Source organism: Phacochoerus africanus, chromosome 1 (genome assembly GCF_016906955.1).
Source record: "Phacochoerus africanus isolate WHEZ1 chromosome 1, ROS_Pafr_v1, whole genome shotgun sequence".
NCBI lineage: Eukaryota > Metazoa > Chordata > Mammalia > Artiodactyla > Suidae > Phacochoerus > Phacochoerus africanus.
Window position 1 is genome coordinate 103,823,695 of NC_062544.1, and position 18,448 is coordinate 103,842,142.

The following is an 18,448-nucleotide window of genomic DNA, read 5'->3' on the forward strand; positions in this document are numbered from 1 at the left end:
AATTTAATGCTAACCAGAGTTCTTTGAGATACTCTGAAACTGCAAACATTTCGTCAACACCTAATCAAAAAGCAAGTGTTGCCTCCCTCGAAAGAGGCCCACGTGTGAAGAAACCAGAGGCCTCTTCACTGGGAAGTGGTTTCTCCTTGGCTGAGCCCTGGCGAGCTGCTTGAGGTCCCTGTGAGTGGGCAGGGAGGTGCAAAGCCGAAGGGGTGCCGTGGGAGGGGACATGTGGAGCCAAGATCAGAGCCAGGGCACAGTGACTGGTCTTGTTTCCTCTGGGATCCTCAGCAGCTTAGCTTCTAGGACGTACCTCTCCTGAAGCATCGGAGCCGAATTTCCCAAACTTCCATGTGTCCATGACCCCCTGGAATCTTGTCAGAAGGCAGACGCTGCCTGGGCAGGTCTGGCGTGGGATCCGAGAGACTGATTTCCAACCAGCTCCCGGCAGTGACGGTGTGTTTGTCTGGGGACCAGCCAGGAATCAATGACACCCTCAGCCCTGAGCACCCTGCCCATCCTCAGTGCGGGGCCCAGGGTGTACACACAGCTGGGACGGATGGCAAAGGATATGAATGAACCAGAATCTTCACGGCCGCTCTCCGGATCGGGTGGAAGGGGCTAAGGATGTACAAGGCGTTGGTGGCACTGAACCGGAAGATGGTCTTGCCTTTGTTCAGCACGATGAAGGTCTGTGGACAGAGAGCCACTTGAGGTTGGATGGCAGCCCCTAGGCCCCTACAGAGAGAGGTTCTTGGGGGTGAGCTGTTGGGCCAGAGCCCCAGAACTCCAGCTGGAGGTAGGGTGAGAGGAAGAGGAGAGGGCCTCAGCAGGTGGGTAGGGGCAGCCAGTGCATTTGGCAGATCAGGGGTCTCTTGTTGGGTCGCCCATGGCTGGCATGGGATGAGATCGCGTTTAGGGGGATGTCAGGTTGGGTGGGATTTAGTTTTGTTTCAAAATTACAGCCCCAACCAGAAGGGGCCTTGGAAAATCCTGGCCAAGCTGTTGACACAGCAGAGGCCAGGACTCAGATGATGCCCCTCCTTCCCCTCTCCCCTCTGACTCATGTGCTCCCCACCCCACTGGGCCCACCGAGGAGTGAGGGTCTGGTGAGGGATCTCGTCAGCAGGGAGGACTGCTGGCTGAGAAGTCGGGATGAGGAAAATGCAGAACCCAGCCCAGCAGAGAGCAGCTGTCCCTGGGACCCCATCTCCTGGAGCCCAGGACGGATGGAGCCCACCGACCCCAAAGAACACAAGCTAGTGTCTCCCCTAGAGGATCACATGCAGCCCAGAGTAAACCTGCTCCCCAAGCTTCCAGAAGATTCTATCTACACAACAGGGCATGGGAATGGATGATGGGTGCTGGAGGCTGAGCTCAATTGACAACTGAGCCAGACACTGCCCTTGAAGACAGCAGTCCACCCCCCTGCCCAGGCTGCAGTGGGTGCAGCTGAGGTGGCAGGGCACTGGGGCTGGGCTTCTCCCAGGGCTGAGCTGCTGAGATAAGGTTCTATTTAATCTGGGCTGGGGAGACAAGTTAACCAGAAAGATGAGGACCCAAAGTTCTGTCGTGGTGCCTGGGTCACCCCGTGGGACTGCAAGCAGTGTGGCCAGGGGGCAGCAAGGAGAGACAAGAGGTTAGAGACCAGACTCCTGCCTGGTCACAGGGAAAGGAGAGAGTTTCCTTGACTCCTAGGCTCAAGTGCCACCAGCCCCCAAGCCCAGCCCGGCCCAGGCCCCGACTTAGCTGGGTCCCCCTTCCCTGACTCCTGCCTGTCCCAGCTAACTCCAACCTCATGGCCACTTTGACTCGCCACTCAAACGTTGACCCATCCCCAGCTGTGGCCTTAACCCCAACCCTAAATCTGGCTTCCAGCTCTGACCAACCGTGACGTAGGCCCACCCACCCTGATTAATCCCAACATCTCATCTAACTCTGACCCCAGCTGAGGCCACAGCCCCCGACCTTAATCCCCCTTGTGTCACTTGAACCAGGAGGAGGAAAACTTATGTATATGACCTGGGTGGGCTTCCCCTCTGCCCACGCACTCACACGTGCATGCACACAGACAGTTGTGCACCACGCCCGCCCTGACGCCCCGTCTCTTAAATGCAGTCTCAAAGCACAGTGACACACACACTCAGCAGCCTGGTGACACTGACACACAACACTCATATCCGCCAGGCGGTCGCACTCGCCCTGGGAACACCGACCCCGTGTCCTCTCAGTGCTTCCTCAGCCGGGTACTGACTGCAGCGACGTGAGCAGAAACCATCCTCCTTGGCACCCTACCTTCTGGAGAAAGGCCTCCCTCAAATTCAAATCTGCCCTCCCCTGACAGGGAGGCCCAAAGTGTGGGCAGCTGGGGTGGGAACCAGGCTTCTGCAGGAGCCCCGTGTCCTGAGAGGTGAGGCCAGGGCTAGGAATCCAGGTGGGAGAGTTTACCTCCTGGGTAGAAGTGCTGGGGAAAGCTTGAGTTACTCTGCCCTAGTGGACAAAAGCCACCTCCTCTCCCTACACTCAGGAGGGGCTATGGCAGAGCAACCCCCTCCCCACCCCTCTCAGACTTCCCACTGGCTGTCATGGTCCCACTGCCAGCGCACAAGGCCGAGGATGCTGCTGCTGTGACCCCTGGTCTGAGCAACCCTGATACAGCAAATGCTCAGCATGTTCTCTGGTGCAGGAGGTGGGGGCTGCACACTGTCCCTGGTTAGGAGGAGAGGGATCACCTGCTATGCTCTGGGGCCCTAATTCAACTCATTTTAGGATGCAGGACTCGACTCCAACCACACACACCACAGGACCAGGAGGAGTCCTCAAGTGGGGCGGGGACGGGGTATGTATCTAACCACACATGATTTCCAAAGTAGACACTCCATGAGGCAAGATTTCAACTGTGGCAGCCCTAGCAGCCCTTTCTTTCATAACCCACACCATCTCAGGCTGCATAATTCTGGCCTTTTATTCCCGAACTCCAAAGTTAAGGTGATTGGAATACAGATCACTAATGACTCACTCCCCTAAGGCCCAGGGCAGCTGGCCCCAAAGAGAGCCCTGAATGAAAGCGAGGCCCTCTCCCCATCTGCCGCTGACAGGGAGGGATGCTGAGGGCAAGCAGGGTCAGGTGGATGGCACTCACCTTCTGGGTGCTGTAGAAGGGGTCCAGGTCCTCCAGGGGCTCTCCGATGAGCTCTCGGGGTGGGTTGCCATAGAGATCAGGCAGCTTTTTGGAGGCCTGCAGGTCCAGCTGGGGCCGGGGAGCCTCCTCCTCGGGCAGCCCGTCGCGGCTCTCCTGCGAGGGAGCCGAGCCTCGGGCCTGCTTCTCCGCCATGCGCTTCTCGATGGCCGCCAGAGACTCCCGGGTGAACCTGCGGAAGCTGCTGGTGCCCCGAGGTAACAGGAAGTCTGCCATCTTCTCATCCTGCTTCTGGGGCACAGGCTGTCCTCACAGTGCCTGCGGGGAGGCTGGAAGACACAGACATGGGGGCCGATGCTGGCCTGAGGGGCATGATGGCCTGAGCTGGGGGAGGCAGCTGCACTACTGGAGGGAAGGACATGGCTTACAAAGATGCTGCCCCAGGTAAACCCAGAGCCCTCCAGGCTGTGGGGAACTCATGGGGACCTCAGGAGCATCTCTCCTCCCCTTCCCATCCCAGTGAGCACATCTGAATACAAGGAGGCCCCAGTGAAAGGGTCACTGGGGACCCTTCATGCTGCCTCGTTCCATCCAAAAGGAAACGCTCACACCTGTTGGTTCCTTAACCAAGCCCATTTTGAGACATTTCTCACAACTGGTGCTGACATGCCCTGGGCTGCAGGAGACACACCAGGGGTCATCTTTTTATACCAGATCTCTGGCAGGGCTGGTCTGGAACAAATGGACAATGGAATGATGAGTAGGTGGGTGAGGGCAACGGTGTTAGAAGCGTTGTCCTTCCTCTCAGCTTGTCTTCTCTGCATGAAACCCAGGGACCCTAGACAGGTGATCAGAGGCCTCCTAGGCCAATGCCCAAACTCTAGGCTTCTTTTCCAGGCAGATCCTTGGCCTAGGTGCTGGGTCCAGAGGGTGGGGGCCACCCTGCCTGGTCTTCCCACAGCACTGTGCACCTGCATCGGGGAGGCTGCCTAGACTTCACCTGGAGCACAGAGGTGCCGACATCTGGCAGGTGATGGCACATACGGATCTGAACATGACCCAGGCAAATCCTGCAGGCTTTTGGAAACAGCTGGGTAACAACTTTGCAGGTGTCATGGCACACACAGCTGCCCCAGAGCTCCCCGAGAGGATCTCAAAGAAATCCCCAGAGTCAGGCATCCTTCCAGAGATGGGAAACGCTGATGGAGCACCCCATACTCCTCGTGCCTCTGCTCCCTCCCCTCCCCTGAGTCTGACCAATCCAGGGCCCCTTCCGAGTGACAGCAGAATCAGAAAGTGGTGACTGCGGTGACCACTAGGACATCTAGCCGGCACCCGCATGTGACGCCAAACCGGGAGAATGTGGCCCCCAGTGGCCTTGGATGATCCAGGGCCTGGTGTGAACAGGCTCTGACTATGACACGGAGGCCAGAGAATGTGCCTGACTGCCTCCCCAAAACAGGATGTGGTCGGCTCAGCTCCCGACTGGGATGCCACCATCACCACTGGAAGGGGGAGGCAGTGTCGCTAATTACCACATCAAACCCGGGCATGACTGGGCACCTGTTGGAGATCTCTGCCAGGACAGAATCCCTTACCAACAAAGACCAGCTTTGCCTTGATCTGACTCCTGGGACACATGTCACCAAAGACCCCAATAAGTGGCTGCCACCCCAACCCCTGACATACCCCGCAGATGGCCCAGGTGCCAAGCATCAAGAAGCAGGCACTTGGCCAGGTGACAGGTAAACAGTGAGCAAACATAACACAGCCAGGTCTCCAAAGGGCACCTCTGGTCCCCAGGGACAAGCAGCACAGAATGTGTGAAGGGAAGCCAGAGGAGGGAGGTCTCAGGATGGGCACTTTCAGAACCACCCCATCCTGCAGCCTCTTGTTCTTCTGTTTCATTCCAGTAATGTAAGATAAACAGCTCTGTTGAAAACAGCCAGTGAGGGAGTAGGTCCCAATTTTGTAAAAGCCTGTCCCTGTCTACCTCCACCTCTGCCTGAACAAAGACAGGATTTGGTAATACTCGTCACCAAACATGAAAGGTGATTTTTTTTTTCCCCTTGGCTTATGGAAATTTGAATCATTTTAAACTTTCTTCTTTATGCTTTTCTTTAGTTCTTCAATTATTTATGATGATTGTACATTGATTTGACAAGAACAATAAAGTCATTCTTATTAAAACGAAACAAAACAAGCTAGCCTGGATAATGGCAGCCCCTTCCTTGCAGGGCGATCCTTTGCACCATGAGCAATCTCTAGGCCCGTAAATCAGGAAGCCTCCTCTTTCTCTTGGAATTATCTCCTAAAAATAGTGTTCTCTGTCTCACTGTACCCATCTGGGTCCACACGCCTGCAAGGGCTCTGGAGACACGTGGACACATTGTGGACCTACGGAGCTTCACCGGTACACATTGGCATGTGTGTGTGTGTGTGAGCCTGTGTGTGCACACACGTGCACACACACCCAAGCTCGCAGCTGCATATACATCTGTTCTAGTAAAGGTGTTTCTAAACTCTGCATCGAAATCAGCTGTTCGTACAGACTGGTGCCCAGCCATACCAGGTACACACCAGGTACATTCAGTTTGTACATTCCACAAACTGAACTCATCCAGTAACTAGCACTCAGGTTGAGAAATAGATCACTCGCAGTCTCTCTGACGGGGGTTTCCCTCCAGTCACCAAATGGATCCCCACTCTCCTGACAAACAATGAACTGCATCTCATTCTCATTAACCTCCACCTGAAATTTGCCATTTCCTTCCCTTATGAACATAGGCAGTGAAATGGCAGTGTCACCAGCACCCGAGACCAACAGAAATGCAGATTCGTCCTTGCCCCGTTACAGGGGCTGCAGGTATCTCAAATATCATTAATGCCATGGTTACTTCAAAATTACAGTACTTCTTAGACCACCGATAGTTGTTATTATTTAATACAGTAATAAAGAAGCCCTGATGACAGGGCCCTGAGTCCTGGGAATGGTCTTGCCCCAGCTGGCCTCCAGCAGGGCACCCAAACTCTTGGGGCCTGGTGGTTTGTGAAACCAGATTCCAGATGAAGTTCCCTGCTCCCCAACGGCCAGGCAGCTTCAGGTTCCAAAGTAAACCTGCCAAGCATGTCTTTTGTCTCTGGGCCCTCACAGGCAGCTCACTGTGGGGGAATAGGATCTGTTTTCTCCCTGTTCCCCTGCTGCCTGCACCTGACTCTGGCCCTGCACTTCCCTCAGCAGCTCAGGGCCCACGCCTGGCTGGGGCTGAGACTGGCTGAGCCCTGGCTGCATGGTTTCCGGGGACACCAGGGCAAGGAAAAGTGGGAGTAGATCTGAGGACACTCCAGGCTCAGGCTCAGGCTCAGGCTCAGGCCCAGCCCCAGGCTCCAGGCCTAGGAGGGCAGGCCCTCAGCTTTGTGGAAGGACCCACCTATGGCTGGGGAAGTGGGGCCTCTGTTTTGCACAGCTCCATCATGTGGGGGAGCCTGGAGCAGATTTGATCCAAAGCTCTCAGCCACTCTTTTATTTTATTTTTTTAAATTTTTTTTTATTTTTTGTCTTTTGTCTTTTTTGTTGTTGTTGTTGTTGTTGCTATTTCTTGGGCCGCACCCGCGGCATATGGAGGTTCCCAGGCTAGGGGTCGAATTGAAGCTGTACCCACCACCCTAAGCCAGAGCCACAGCAACGCGGGATCCGAGCCGCGTCTGCAACCTACACCACAGCTCACGGCAACGCCGGATCGTTAACCCACTGAGCAAGGGCAGGGACCGAACCCGCAACCTCATGGTTCCTAGTCGGATTCGTTAACCACTGCGCCACGATGGGAACTCCTCTCAGCCACTCTTTTAGATGCCGGCACTGCATGACTGTCGCCCAGGACAGCTAGTTATAATGCCGTGACACGGAACACAACAGCCTGGCAGCCTGTGGTGCAGCCGTGTACTGTTGGGGTAGAGGAGTGACACGCAGGCCTTCCCTGCCTTAGCACTAAAATTCCTGCGTCCCCAAATGCCCTTCGGTCCTGGACAAACCAGACCAGTTGGCCATCCCTGGAGTGAGGAGAGACCAGAGACTCTGGCCTAACCCCTCCTGGCAGCCCCTTCCTGCCCACTCTCCTCCCAGATCCTGAAGGAGGCTCACTCCAGCTCAGGAGTCACGTCTGGCATTTTGGTCGCCTTGGAATCAGAACCTCAGGAACACAACAGGCAAAGAATATTCTTTGCCATGTAAATTTATGCAAAGCGCTCTGTGGAAGTTGTTCCTGGGCTTCCTAGAAAAGCTCTGTGGCTTCCTCTGCTCTGGGCACCTTCTTCCCACCCTGAGGTCCGGGGACCACGGACTGGAGCACCCACTACCCTGGCACTAGTTCCACCTGTGCCCATCAGTCCTGAAGGCTCAGGAAGAGGGTGTGGGTGCCCCTGAAGCAGGTGGAGGCAGGGAGGGTACCAGGAGCCACTTCCGGCCTTCCTTGAGGAGAACACATTAAAACGAATCAACGTCTCAATCCATACACTCATTTTTACTAACTGAATGACTCAGCGAACATCTTAAACAGCACCCACTGTGTACACCGTCCTAGAAATGACCTTATAGAATACTTTCCTTCCCCAGGTGATGGATCCCAAATCAACAGGTATGGTGACAGGGGAAGGAGGAAAAGCCATCAGCAAAGAGACTCCGTGGTGGCTAGTAGAAAAATTTCCCCTCTTTCTTGTTGAGACTGGTGACAAGGAAATGCCCTGGGCTGGGAGAACCCAGCCCTGTGTCCAGGTCTGCTGGACTTTCTGGTTTCTGAAAGATTCGCTGGTCCTGTGTGGGACAGGGGTATGGTTGGGCTAGAGCTTAGAAGCTAGACCACCCGTGTGAACCTGGACCCTGGGCACTCGGACCTTGGGTAAGTTAATTACTGGTTCTCTACCTCAGTTTTCCCATATATAAAATGTGGTTAATAATAGTACCTATGTCACAGGGCTATTGTGAGGCATAAGCGTATTAACACTTGAGCAGGCTCGACAGCCAGAAAGTGTTCAATGAGTGTCAGGTGCTGTCATTTGATGGTTGTTGCCATTTTCCTGTCCTAAGAACTCTAGCTCAGAAGACCCTTCTCTGAAAAAAACCTTCTCTCTGCCCACACCAATGATCCCTGCCTGGCTGGCCCTTCCCTTCTGAGTGTCCCTGGCACACTGCAGTCCCAACACTGGCTTCATCACACGGCAGGGCATTTGGTTCTACAACTGCCTCTCCCTCTGACTGTGTCCTGAGCTCCCAAAGTACAGTCTGGCCCCGCAGAGGAGAGAGAGGGAATGAGAAAAGGAAAAAGCAGTGCCAGATCTGCCTTCCTATTGCCCAGCCACTAACCCATGCTGGGACCCCGGGAAACGTCGTGATGTTTAAACTGATCTCATTTTGAATATATGCACTGGGTTAAAGAAAATGTGTTAAAATTAATTTCACCTGTTTCTTTTTATGTTTTAAAATGTGGCTACTAGAAACTTTTAAGTTATATATATGCATGACTTGCATTTGAAGCTTGAACTGTATCTTTATTGGATGGCACTGTCCTAGAGTTCCAGCTACCAGGCCCTAAACCCTTAGAGTGGGGGGTGGGGGAGGGGAGGGAGCTGGAAATGGAGGGGAGGAGGGGTGAGGGATGGGTGGAAGAAGAGCCGTCATCAGCAAACCAGAAAGTGGTCACCCCAGTTTCTGGCACTGGCTGTGGGTGGCAGTGCTGTCTCCAGCCACAGGTTGGGATGGCAGGGGGAGGGGTTGACAGCATGTTTCGGGCCATCCCTCCTGCCCAGGCAATTATCTGCACAGTCCTGGCTCTCCCGGGGTAAGGGTTTGGACAAAGGCTCAGCAGGGGTGCCAGCTGGTGCTTGTGGCCCCGTGCATTCAGGTCCCTGCTCCCAGATCAAAGGTACATTGGCACGTCTTTGTGCTTGCAGGGCCTCCACTCCTTTGAGGCTGCACATGCATTAACCCTGTCCAGTCTGGAGCCTGGTCTTAGGAAAGGGGGGATTCATGAAAGGGCTTTCTTAGTTGCCACCCCAGCTATCTGGAGAAGTCCTGTAGAATCATCCCCACCCCTCCCAGAGGTGAACACATCCAGCCAGGAAGCCGGGGATGCCCTCATTTGCATAAATTTGAATCTCATTTACTCCAACACTCAGGCTGAAGCAGAGGCTAATTCAGCTGACAGTAAAATCCCACAGGCTTGCTATGCTCAAGTGATTCCCCAGGCACGGATGAAAAAAGGGGTCCCTGAGACCAAGCCCCCTTCCAGACTGGTTTCAGCCCAAGCCTCCCGGCTTTTCATCTCCTCCTCCTTACAGTAAGGATGGGGCCTGGGGGGCTGGGAAGTGGCAGTTCATCTCATCGGGGTGTCCAGTGGTGTTCTGGTGCCAGGCCAGGGGAAATGCAAACTCCCCAGGTCACGCAAGGCCACCTCCACCAGGCACACGGCACTTCCTTCCCCCAAGCTGGAGTCTTCCTGTCACTTTCTGAGCTGCTTCATGCTTAAGGGATCTGTAAGGTGCTGAGAGCCCTGCTGAGCAGCTCTGAGCTAAAGTCAAGGCCCAGCACTGCCTCAGGCCCTGGGTCTCCTGGGTGGGGACCTGGATGAGCTATTATTTCGAGACCAGAGAGGCTAGAAGTTAGACAGCCAGCTTAGTCACCCCGGAGCACTTCTGCCCCAGATCTTGGCGGGGCTACCCACACCCCCCGCCCCCACCGCCAATATATACCATCGGGCCAGAAAGGTGCCCACTTGTGGTCCCAGAAACACTCTCCTAGCACACAGGTGCACAGAGTTGGCAATCAGCATCCTGTCATTCTCCAGCCCAGTTCCCTCCAACTCACTTTCCTTAATACCTCAGCTGAAAAAATGCTCCCCAGGGGAACTGCCTGGATGCCACGGCAACCTAGATGTTTACAGGGCACCTACTGTGTGCACCAAAGGAGACAGAAATGCCCCTGGAGAAACCTGGGAGGCCTGTAGTATAGGGTCCTCCGGAGCAATAAAGCAATCCACAAAGTCCGTGCCACAAAAGCACAGCCAAATGTGCAACCCTCTCCCTTTCATATGCTTTTAAACTGAGGTATAGTATACACAGAAGAAAGTGCACAGCTTTTAGGTGTACAGTTAGATGAGCTTTAACAAATGTCTCTACCTGTGTAACTACTATCTCAATTAAGATGCTTCCCCGCTGTCCCTTTCCAGTCAGCTTTTCTGACGTCTGTCACCACAGATGAGTTCTGCCTATTCTAGACCTTCTTAGACATGGAATCATACCATATTGGTGTCACCTGTTCTTGTTCAACATAATGCTTTGGAGATTTTCCACTTTTTATTTGTTGGTTATTGCCATCTAAGTTACTTGTGCAATAAACTGGGAACACAAGTGACCCATCTGGGGACAAGTCCTCAATTCAGTCCCCTCGAGGGCTGGCAGGGGCCTGAAATCTCTGAGGTCAGTCGGCCCAAGGGGATACTTAGGAGTTTTTCTTTCTTTCTCTCAGAAATTTCCTAAAATGGAAACTCTGCAGTGATACATCTAATAGGGGCCCAGGCCCAGCAAGCAAGTGGGGGCTCTCCCTACACTTCCAGTTTTGTTATCAACTAGCTGTCGCTTTATTTAACTGGCAGTCTGTGCTGCCTGTGACCCAGCACAGTGGCAGGGGTGGTGCTGGCTGAGCTCCTCTGCCTTTTTCCACCTAAGTCTGGCTGTGATGGGCAGGCCACCATCGCTCAGGCCCCTTGCACCCCCACACCAGGAATGGACCCAGAGGGCGGGCATCTTGGCTCTGAGGGGCTCTTTGGATCACTTTTCTGCTACAGGCCTGGGCTGATGAGGCCGGGCTCTGATGGCCATGCACCAGGTATTGATTGCATTGGGCTGGTCCCTCCCATGGTCTGATTTCCCTCCCATCTTGGATCCTCTAGGGTACCTCCCAGCCCACCCCGGAAGAAGGAAGGATGCTAACAGAGCCTGAGAACTGAATTGGTGCTTCAAACCAGATGAGCCTCCCTGCCCTGCTGTCCCTCTGAAAACTGCCTCTTGAGCCAGGTCCTCCCTTCACACAGGCCTTCGAGGAATCAATATCGGCCAGAAAGCCATTTACCACCTTTCTGATGCCAGGAAGATCCTTTCTACTGTTCAAAATCCATTCCCAGAAAGCACGGGGACTGCCCTGGCAAGGCCTGGGTGGGGCCAGGGAGACACTGGCTCTGGGCTTAGTGCCACCCGCATGCCTGTGTGACCTTGAGCCCATGGGGTGACTCGCGCCAGTGTGTGGCCTCTCTGGGATGTAAGGAGGGGAGTGAAAGCCCTTAGAGATGACGACAGCGGGATCTCCAAGTAGACGAGGGATCCACTTCTCGGGCCCACACAGCCTCTGTGAGAGCGGCTTCATCCTTCTACTCAGCTAATACCCTTGTGGGGATGTGACTTTCCACTGCCTCCCTGGGAGATTTAATCAGAAGAAGAAACTGAAGAGGAGAGAAAAGGGAAAGAACTCCAGTCTCAGAGCATAAACATCCTTCCAACTGCAGGCCTGAAAACACGATGTGATCCCCTTTCACCTCTCCCAACGCCGAGCATCGTCCACGGCTGGGCTCTAGTCCCACCTCCTCCAGGCAGCCTCCTCTGGCTACTCTGGGCCGTACTGACCTCCTACTGGGGAAGCCAACCTCCCAACTCCAACCTTGCATTTACTCTCTCCTGGGCAGCTCTCTTTCATGCCTGTGAGATGAGCCTGGGGTAGCTCTGAGGGTCCTTTTCTGCCCATCCAGAGCAGTAAACCGAGTGAGGAATGAACAAGAGATTGGCAAGCCTTCCCATCAAACTCTGGTTTCGACAATCACAATGAAATTTTCTGTTGGGCTTAGGGCACACCAGATATCCCTCTAGGAAATAAAGTTGGAGGTAGGAAGGCTATGGGCATCCAAGCTCCTCAGCCTATGGCTGTGGTGACTCTGCAGGGATGGGGTGAGGCAGGCCTGGCAGGGGAGATGATGCAAGTTTGAGTCCAGGAGTCAGATGGCTCCAATGCTATGCCAGCCATGATGGCTGTCCCCAAAAAGCCTGTTCCTGGTCTCCCTCCCCCATTTGAGGGTCCCAGGCCCCAGGAATTGACGTGGATTCTCTATAAATAGCACCCATTCCATATTGATCATCTTAAAAAGACACAGTATGTTCTAGGCCCACAGAGAGGAGCAAAGCGTCTAAATATAGTGTCATCCCCAGGAACCGCTGCCAGCCCGAGGTGAGTGGTGTAGGATGTGCATAAGCAAAGGGGCAGCCTGAAGGGGCTGACGACTGAGCAGGGGTGGTGGAAGGAAGCAGGGAACCTCTCCACCCCCATGCCAGTCCCTCGACTCCAGCTTAGGACTTTGGCTCTGCCTCAGGGCCTTTGCACTAGCAGCCTCCTCTTTACAAAATATTCTTGCCTCAGATCTCCTCAGGATTGGTTCTTTCTTGTTATTCAGGCCTCAGTTTGGTCTCCTCCTTAAAGATGCCTTTCCTGACTGCCAGTCCAGCCACTCCCATCTCTCCATCACATCACCCTGTTTTTTTCCCTTCACAGTAAGGGTCATGATCTAAAGTCATTTTCTGTATCTGTTTGTTTCGTGGTATCTAGTGTGTCTTTCCCAAATGATGTGTCAACTTTATGAGAGCAATTATTGAATCTGGACAGTAGAGTTTCTAGAATCTTCCATGGCATGGATTAGGTACTAAATGTCTTATCCAGACTCTCTCTGACCACTTCTGCCTCAGACCTCTGCCATGGGCCAGACTGAGCTGGCAGAGGGCAGTGGGCTTGGAGTCCCAGGATCACTCCTCAGTCCCCCAACCCAAGACTGCGCCCTGCAGCGTCCAGCCTCTCTTCTTTCTCCCTCGTGGATTTAGCCACAGGACTTCTAGCCCAGCCCCTCTACTCCTGGAAACCTGCTCTAGACCACCTCATCTTGTCCCCACACAGTGCGTTCTGCAATACTTTCCTCTCCTCAGGGCAAAGCTCCCTCCCCTTCGTGCCCCCTGCTAGAGCAGGAATCACAGTTCCTGCTTTCAAAATCACCCTCCCAGAGCTTCCTAGGAAGAGTCATTTCACCCCAGGTCTTCCTGACTGGCCCACTGGATGAACCAGAGCAACTGAGGCCCCACCGGCGCATGTTCAACTCAGAGCCCTCTGCCCTCCCTGTGAGGGATAGGCATCTTTCCCACAAGCCCACACACGCAGGCACACCGCACGGACACACACACCTACAGTGTCCACTCCAGGCTCTCCCTACAGCCTTCCCTTGACCCCACTCCCCAGCTCCCCTCTATCTCTTTCCTCCCTCTTAAACCATCAAACTCTTTGAAAGAGCTGTCTACACATGCTATCTCCACGTCCTCACCTCCTGCTCACTTCTCAACCCACTCCAAACTGGATTCCATTCTCACCAATTCATTCATTCATTCATTCACTCATTCATCCATCAACAATTCATCTGCACCCAGCACCACATTCTGTGGGTGCCAAGAGGGAAATTTCTGTTGTCACCAGCACCCTCATTGCTCATTTTTAAATTATGCATTTTTTTTTTTATCTATCTAAGAAAGTCTCAGAACATATCTTCTAGACTCTCAATAGAAGCAGGAGACTCCCAGGACATGCACCCTCCTTGCTTTCTGTGACACCTCCCACTCCTCGCTGTCCTCCCACCTCTCTGACTCTGCTCCTTGCCAGCCTCCTTGGCAGACTTCTCCGGCCTTGATATTGGAGTGTCTCAAGGTTCTGGACTCAGCCCTCTTCTCAGCATGAGAACCACCTGGGTGCTTTCAAAAATACTGATACCAAGGCCTCAACCCAGAGTCAAATCAATTAGAATTTCTGGGGATGGAGCCTGGGCATAGGTTTGTTTTGTTTAAACCACTTTCTTAGACTCCCCTGGTAGTGTAGCAGGCGAAGGATCTGGTGTTGCTGCAGCAGTGTGGGTTCAACTCCCGGCCCTGGAACTTCCTCATGTCGTGGGTGTAGCCCCAAAACAAACAAAACAAAAAGAAATAAACCCCTTTCTAAGTGATGCTAATACCTCCAGGGCTGAGAACCACAGCTCTGCATTCTTACCTGGCAATCTAATTCACTGTCATGGCTCCAAGGACAAGCTTCTACAGATAATTCCAAGTTTTTACCTCTAGTCCAGCCCTCCTTCCTGAACCCGGGACCCTTCCCTCCAACTGACTGCTGGATGGTGACATCTCCCTGGAAGCACTACAGGTTCAGATCAAAACCCCAAAAAATCCATCACCTTCTCCTTGTTCTGCATCAGGTTTGCCAACCCAAACTCCATGTGCCCATTCCCCTTCTCATGGTGTTAGGCTATAGCAGTAAACCTCAGTGAGCAAGTGAAGTTGGGGGTGGGAGAGTGGCATATTCCTTAACAGGGAAGGAAGCTGGTTCTATCACCTGTGGTTACCTTCTGGTTCCTCTCCTTCAAATTAAAAAATTTTGCTGGCATCCAAGGTCTGCACTGGAGAGGTGGTATAGTGCAAAGTAGATATATTGACACCTGGGGTCCCGCTACTTAGTAGATGTGTAACACTGAGCAAGTTACTTAACCTCTCTGGGACTTCAGTTTCACTGTCTGCAAACTGGTCATTATTATGGTCTCTGCCTCCAGGGTTGATGCAAGGATTCAGTGAGATGAGTCTTATAAAGTGCTTAGTGCCATGCCTGGCTGGCAGAAAGCACTCAGTGAATGTTAGCTATTTTTAGTACCATTACTGAGGATAAATTCCCAATTCCTGAGCGGAGCTCACAAGGGCCCCCATGACTGTGACCTTGATGTTAGCTTATACTCTTCTTTCTCATACCATAGGACCCAGCAAGTCACTGAACAATTATACTGTTTCACATCGTGGTGCTTTTGTACATGCTTGTCCTGATGGCTGGACTGCATGGTCTCTATCTAGAAAACTCCTACTCATCCTTCAAAACCCAGGTGGAAAGTTATTTTTGTTAGATAGATACCCTTGACTCTCCTGGCCAAAGGCAATCACTCCTCTTTTGGGTGGGCTATGGGGACACACTACTGTCATTGCATACTCTTCTAATAACCTTCCCAAGGGTGAGCAGGAACCAGCCTCCCATGAACAGAACAGCGACTGCCATTTACCACTGGCCCAGGTTGCCCTCAGGCCTCCCTTCTCCTTGGGTTTCCTGAGCACCAGCCTCCTGTGCTCCCCAACTCCCAGCTGCCTCTGGTAATTCTCACCACTCCTCCAAGCTCCATCTTCATGCTGAGTGAGTCGATCCTGGAAATTTTCCAGAAGAACTTCACACACGGAGTTGGGGCCAAGCACCCCAAAAGCATGGCAGCTGCCCATGCCACACTGGCTGTCACTGGTATGTGGCACCCCCGGGTCAGTTCCCATTTTGCTCAGATTCTCTTTGGTCAGTCCTAGGTTAGTTTGGCTCTCAGAAAGTAGACATCAAAGCATCTTTACCCTGATGGGGCCTCCAGTCCACTGACTCTTTAAGTGACCTTGGATAAGTCCTTGACCTGCTCTCAGCCTCAGTTTCTTGCCCTGCACAATGTAGTGGTGATGAGAGGATTAGATTAAAACTTTACTGAGGTTCACTTCAGCACAAAGCTGGCCATTCCAGCATAAAATCTGTGTTCTGCACTCTGGCTGTACTCAGTCCATCCCCTCCTCTCATGCTCCTGTGACTGCAGCAGGGCTTGAGCTATTAGCTTGTGCCACCCTCTTTCCACCTTCCAGCTCCATTGCCACCCACTCACATGCACTTGCCCAAGTCGAATGGGGGTGGGGGGGGGGAGTTGAGGGCAGCAGCAGGGGCCTGGGCCTCACAAGCTCAGGGTCCCACTGGATCCTGATGGGATGGTGGGAATCAGGAGAGGGCAGACATGCTATAGCATGGTGGGGTCATGCTGAGTGTCTGTCTCCACTGGGAGGTCTAGGCTCCCTGCAGAAGTGCCTGGGCTCTCGGCAGGATGGGAGGACGGGAGGAGACAGCTGGGGGAACAGAATACCATCCCGGAACCTCAAGAGAAGACTGATCCTACCAGCCCTGCTGGTCTCAAAGCACTAAGGAGAGGAGATGACTCCTGCTACAGCCTCCGCCATGGCTTCTTGCCTCGGCTGTGCGCTGGCCTCCAACAGGTGTTTGCAAGGCAGGCCTAAGGCCAGGGGCCTTGTCCCCAGGATTTCCTCCACCACCAGCACTCTCGATACTTCCAGTCCCCACAAGGCTAGGCACCTCCACTTCCTCCCAGGGTGCCATCAGACGATCGAATAACAAGGAGGCCAAAAGCCGGCCTATGTCAGTCAGGGCGCTTAGATTGGCCCCAGTCAGAGCTAGGAGGGCAAAGAACTCTCCTCATACCAGGGCACAGAAATCTCCTCTGTGGAGAACACATGGCTCTCTCTGCCTGCAAGCCTCACAGAGATCAGATGTGTCCCCTTTAAGGCGTTAGAGGGCACAGAGATCTCTTCATGATCAGAGCTCACAGAGATAGGACACACAGTATAAATCTCCCCCTTCGGGGCCCACAGAGATCTGTCCCCTGTCAGGACCAGCAGAGATCTCACCCCAGAGAGGGCACCCCCAGCAGACCCGGTCCAGAAAAAGGGAGTGCATGGCCCCTCCCTCCATTCCCAGCCCCACTCCCCCGCTCTCTGGAACCACACTCGCTGCGCGCCTAGTCTCTGCTCTGACCTTGGGGTCTCCGGCCTCAGGAATCCAGGTTCCAATCTCAGACCCTCCCGGAGCCTGTACCAGGGTCGGCAGAGAAGCCGGGGCCACAGCTCCCCCTCCCCCGGCCCTCGACAGCGCACTGGGAAACCCGAAAAGAAAGGGAAGGGGAGGGGGCTCGTGGCGATTAGAGACGCCCCCCTCCTGGGGATCCCCTCCAGCCAGGCTGCTCTGCGCCCCTTCTTCGCCCCTTCCCACTCTCGGGGGCAGCGATGGGGGAGGGAGTCTGCCGGTGGACCCAGGGCAGGGGAGGGGGCGCGCAGGGCTTGAAGGGTTGGACCCTCAAGGAGGAAAGTTGGGCGGCAGCGGGCTAAGGGGGTTCCGGCCGGGCCGGGGCTGCCAGGAGCGGGGGTGCTTGCTCACCTGCTGGTCCCCCTGCCCGGGCCCCGAGATGGGCGGCTGCGGCTGCGGCTCGGACTCGGCTTGGTGCCGGGCTCAGGGTACTGGGCTCGGGCTCAGCGGCCCCGGGGGCGCGATCCCCGAATCCCACGGGCGCTGCCGCCGTCTCGGCTCCGCTGCTCGGCTCAGGCTCCGGGGCTCGGCGGGCGGCGCGGGATCGGGCTGGGGGCGGGGTCGGGGGCGGGCCCCGCCTGGGCTCGGCCTGGGGCTTGGGGCCCCGGGCTGGCTCCGCCCCAGAGCAACGAGCCCGGGGCTCCACACGTGGCGCTCCGCCCGCTCTGAGGGTGAACCCTGGGCACCCGCCGCTGGGGCACACACCCCGGTGCTGACCCGGGGACGCCCCGCCACAGACAGCTACCCACGCGGACATGGACAGACGCGTGCAGACATGGCACACGCGGGGGTACACACACAGCGACCCAGCGACGCTTCTCCAGTTAGCCACCTACGCGGACATGAACAGGCACACAGCTTGGCACACGCAGAGTACACACGCACACATCCTCACTAACTTGGGGACCCTACCCTAGCCACCCACCCCCAAGGAAAGGGACATACACTGACACTCGAAGACACCCTCTGTCACCGACACACAGACACCCACACGGACACATGCAGACATCATTGACACACACAGACATTGAGGCAGATATACTCTGACAAACTCAGGGACACCTGGATGACTCAGACACACATCCACTGACACACTGACACAGAGACACACACACACACACACAGAACCAGGCTTCTAGACAAATACACAGCCAGCCAGCAGAGAAGTCTGCACAATGATAGACACCTATACTGACACATAAACACAGACTGACACAGGCACTGACAGAAACACACACCCAGACAGAAACAACCAACACATCAGACACAACCAACAAACCCAGAGACACCCACACCGAAACCCACTCACTTCACCCTGTTGAACTAAGACAACCTACACCTTGACACACATGGAAGCACTCACATGCTGACACAGATAAGACTGTCTCACACAAAGACCAGACACTGACAAACACAGTCACTCACATACACAGGCTGACCCACAGGGAGACATACCCAGGAACACACATCCTCGTTGAAAAGTAACAGGCCACCAGCTTTTTGCTCACAGACCAGTAGCATCATTGGATGGGACA

General features: G+C 54.4%; 1 protein-coding gene across 1 annotated transcript in view; it reads right to left on the reverse strand.

Annotated features, from left to right (window-relative positions):
• The window catches only part of SCN5A (sodium voltage-gated channel alpha subunit 5), a 104,261-nt gene extending 86,866 nt beyond the window's left edge, over positions 1 to 17,395 (reverse strand). The window contains exons 1-3 of the mRNA XM_047770337.1: positions 17,265 to 17,395; positions 3,143 to 3,468; positions 574 to 692 (exon numbers count right to left, since the gene is read on the reverse strand). Coding sequence (XP_047626293.1) covers positions 574 to 692; positions 3,143 to 3,415 — 392 coding nt within the window. The 5' untranslated portion in view covers positions 3,416 to 3,468; positions 17,265 to 17,395. The remainder of the gene's footprint in view (positions 1 to 573; positions 693 to 3,142; positions 3,469 to 17,264) is intronic.
• Between the last annotated feature and the right edge of the window lie 1,053 nt (positions 17,396 to 18,448).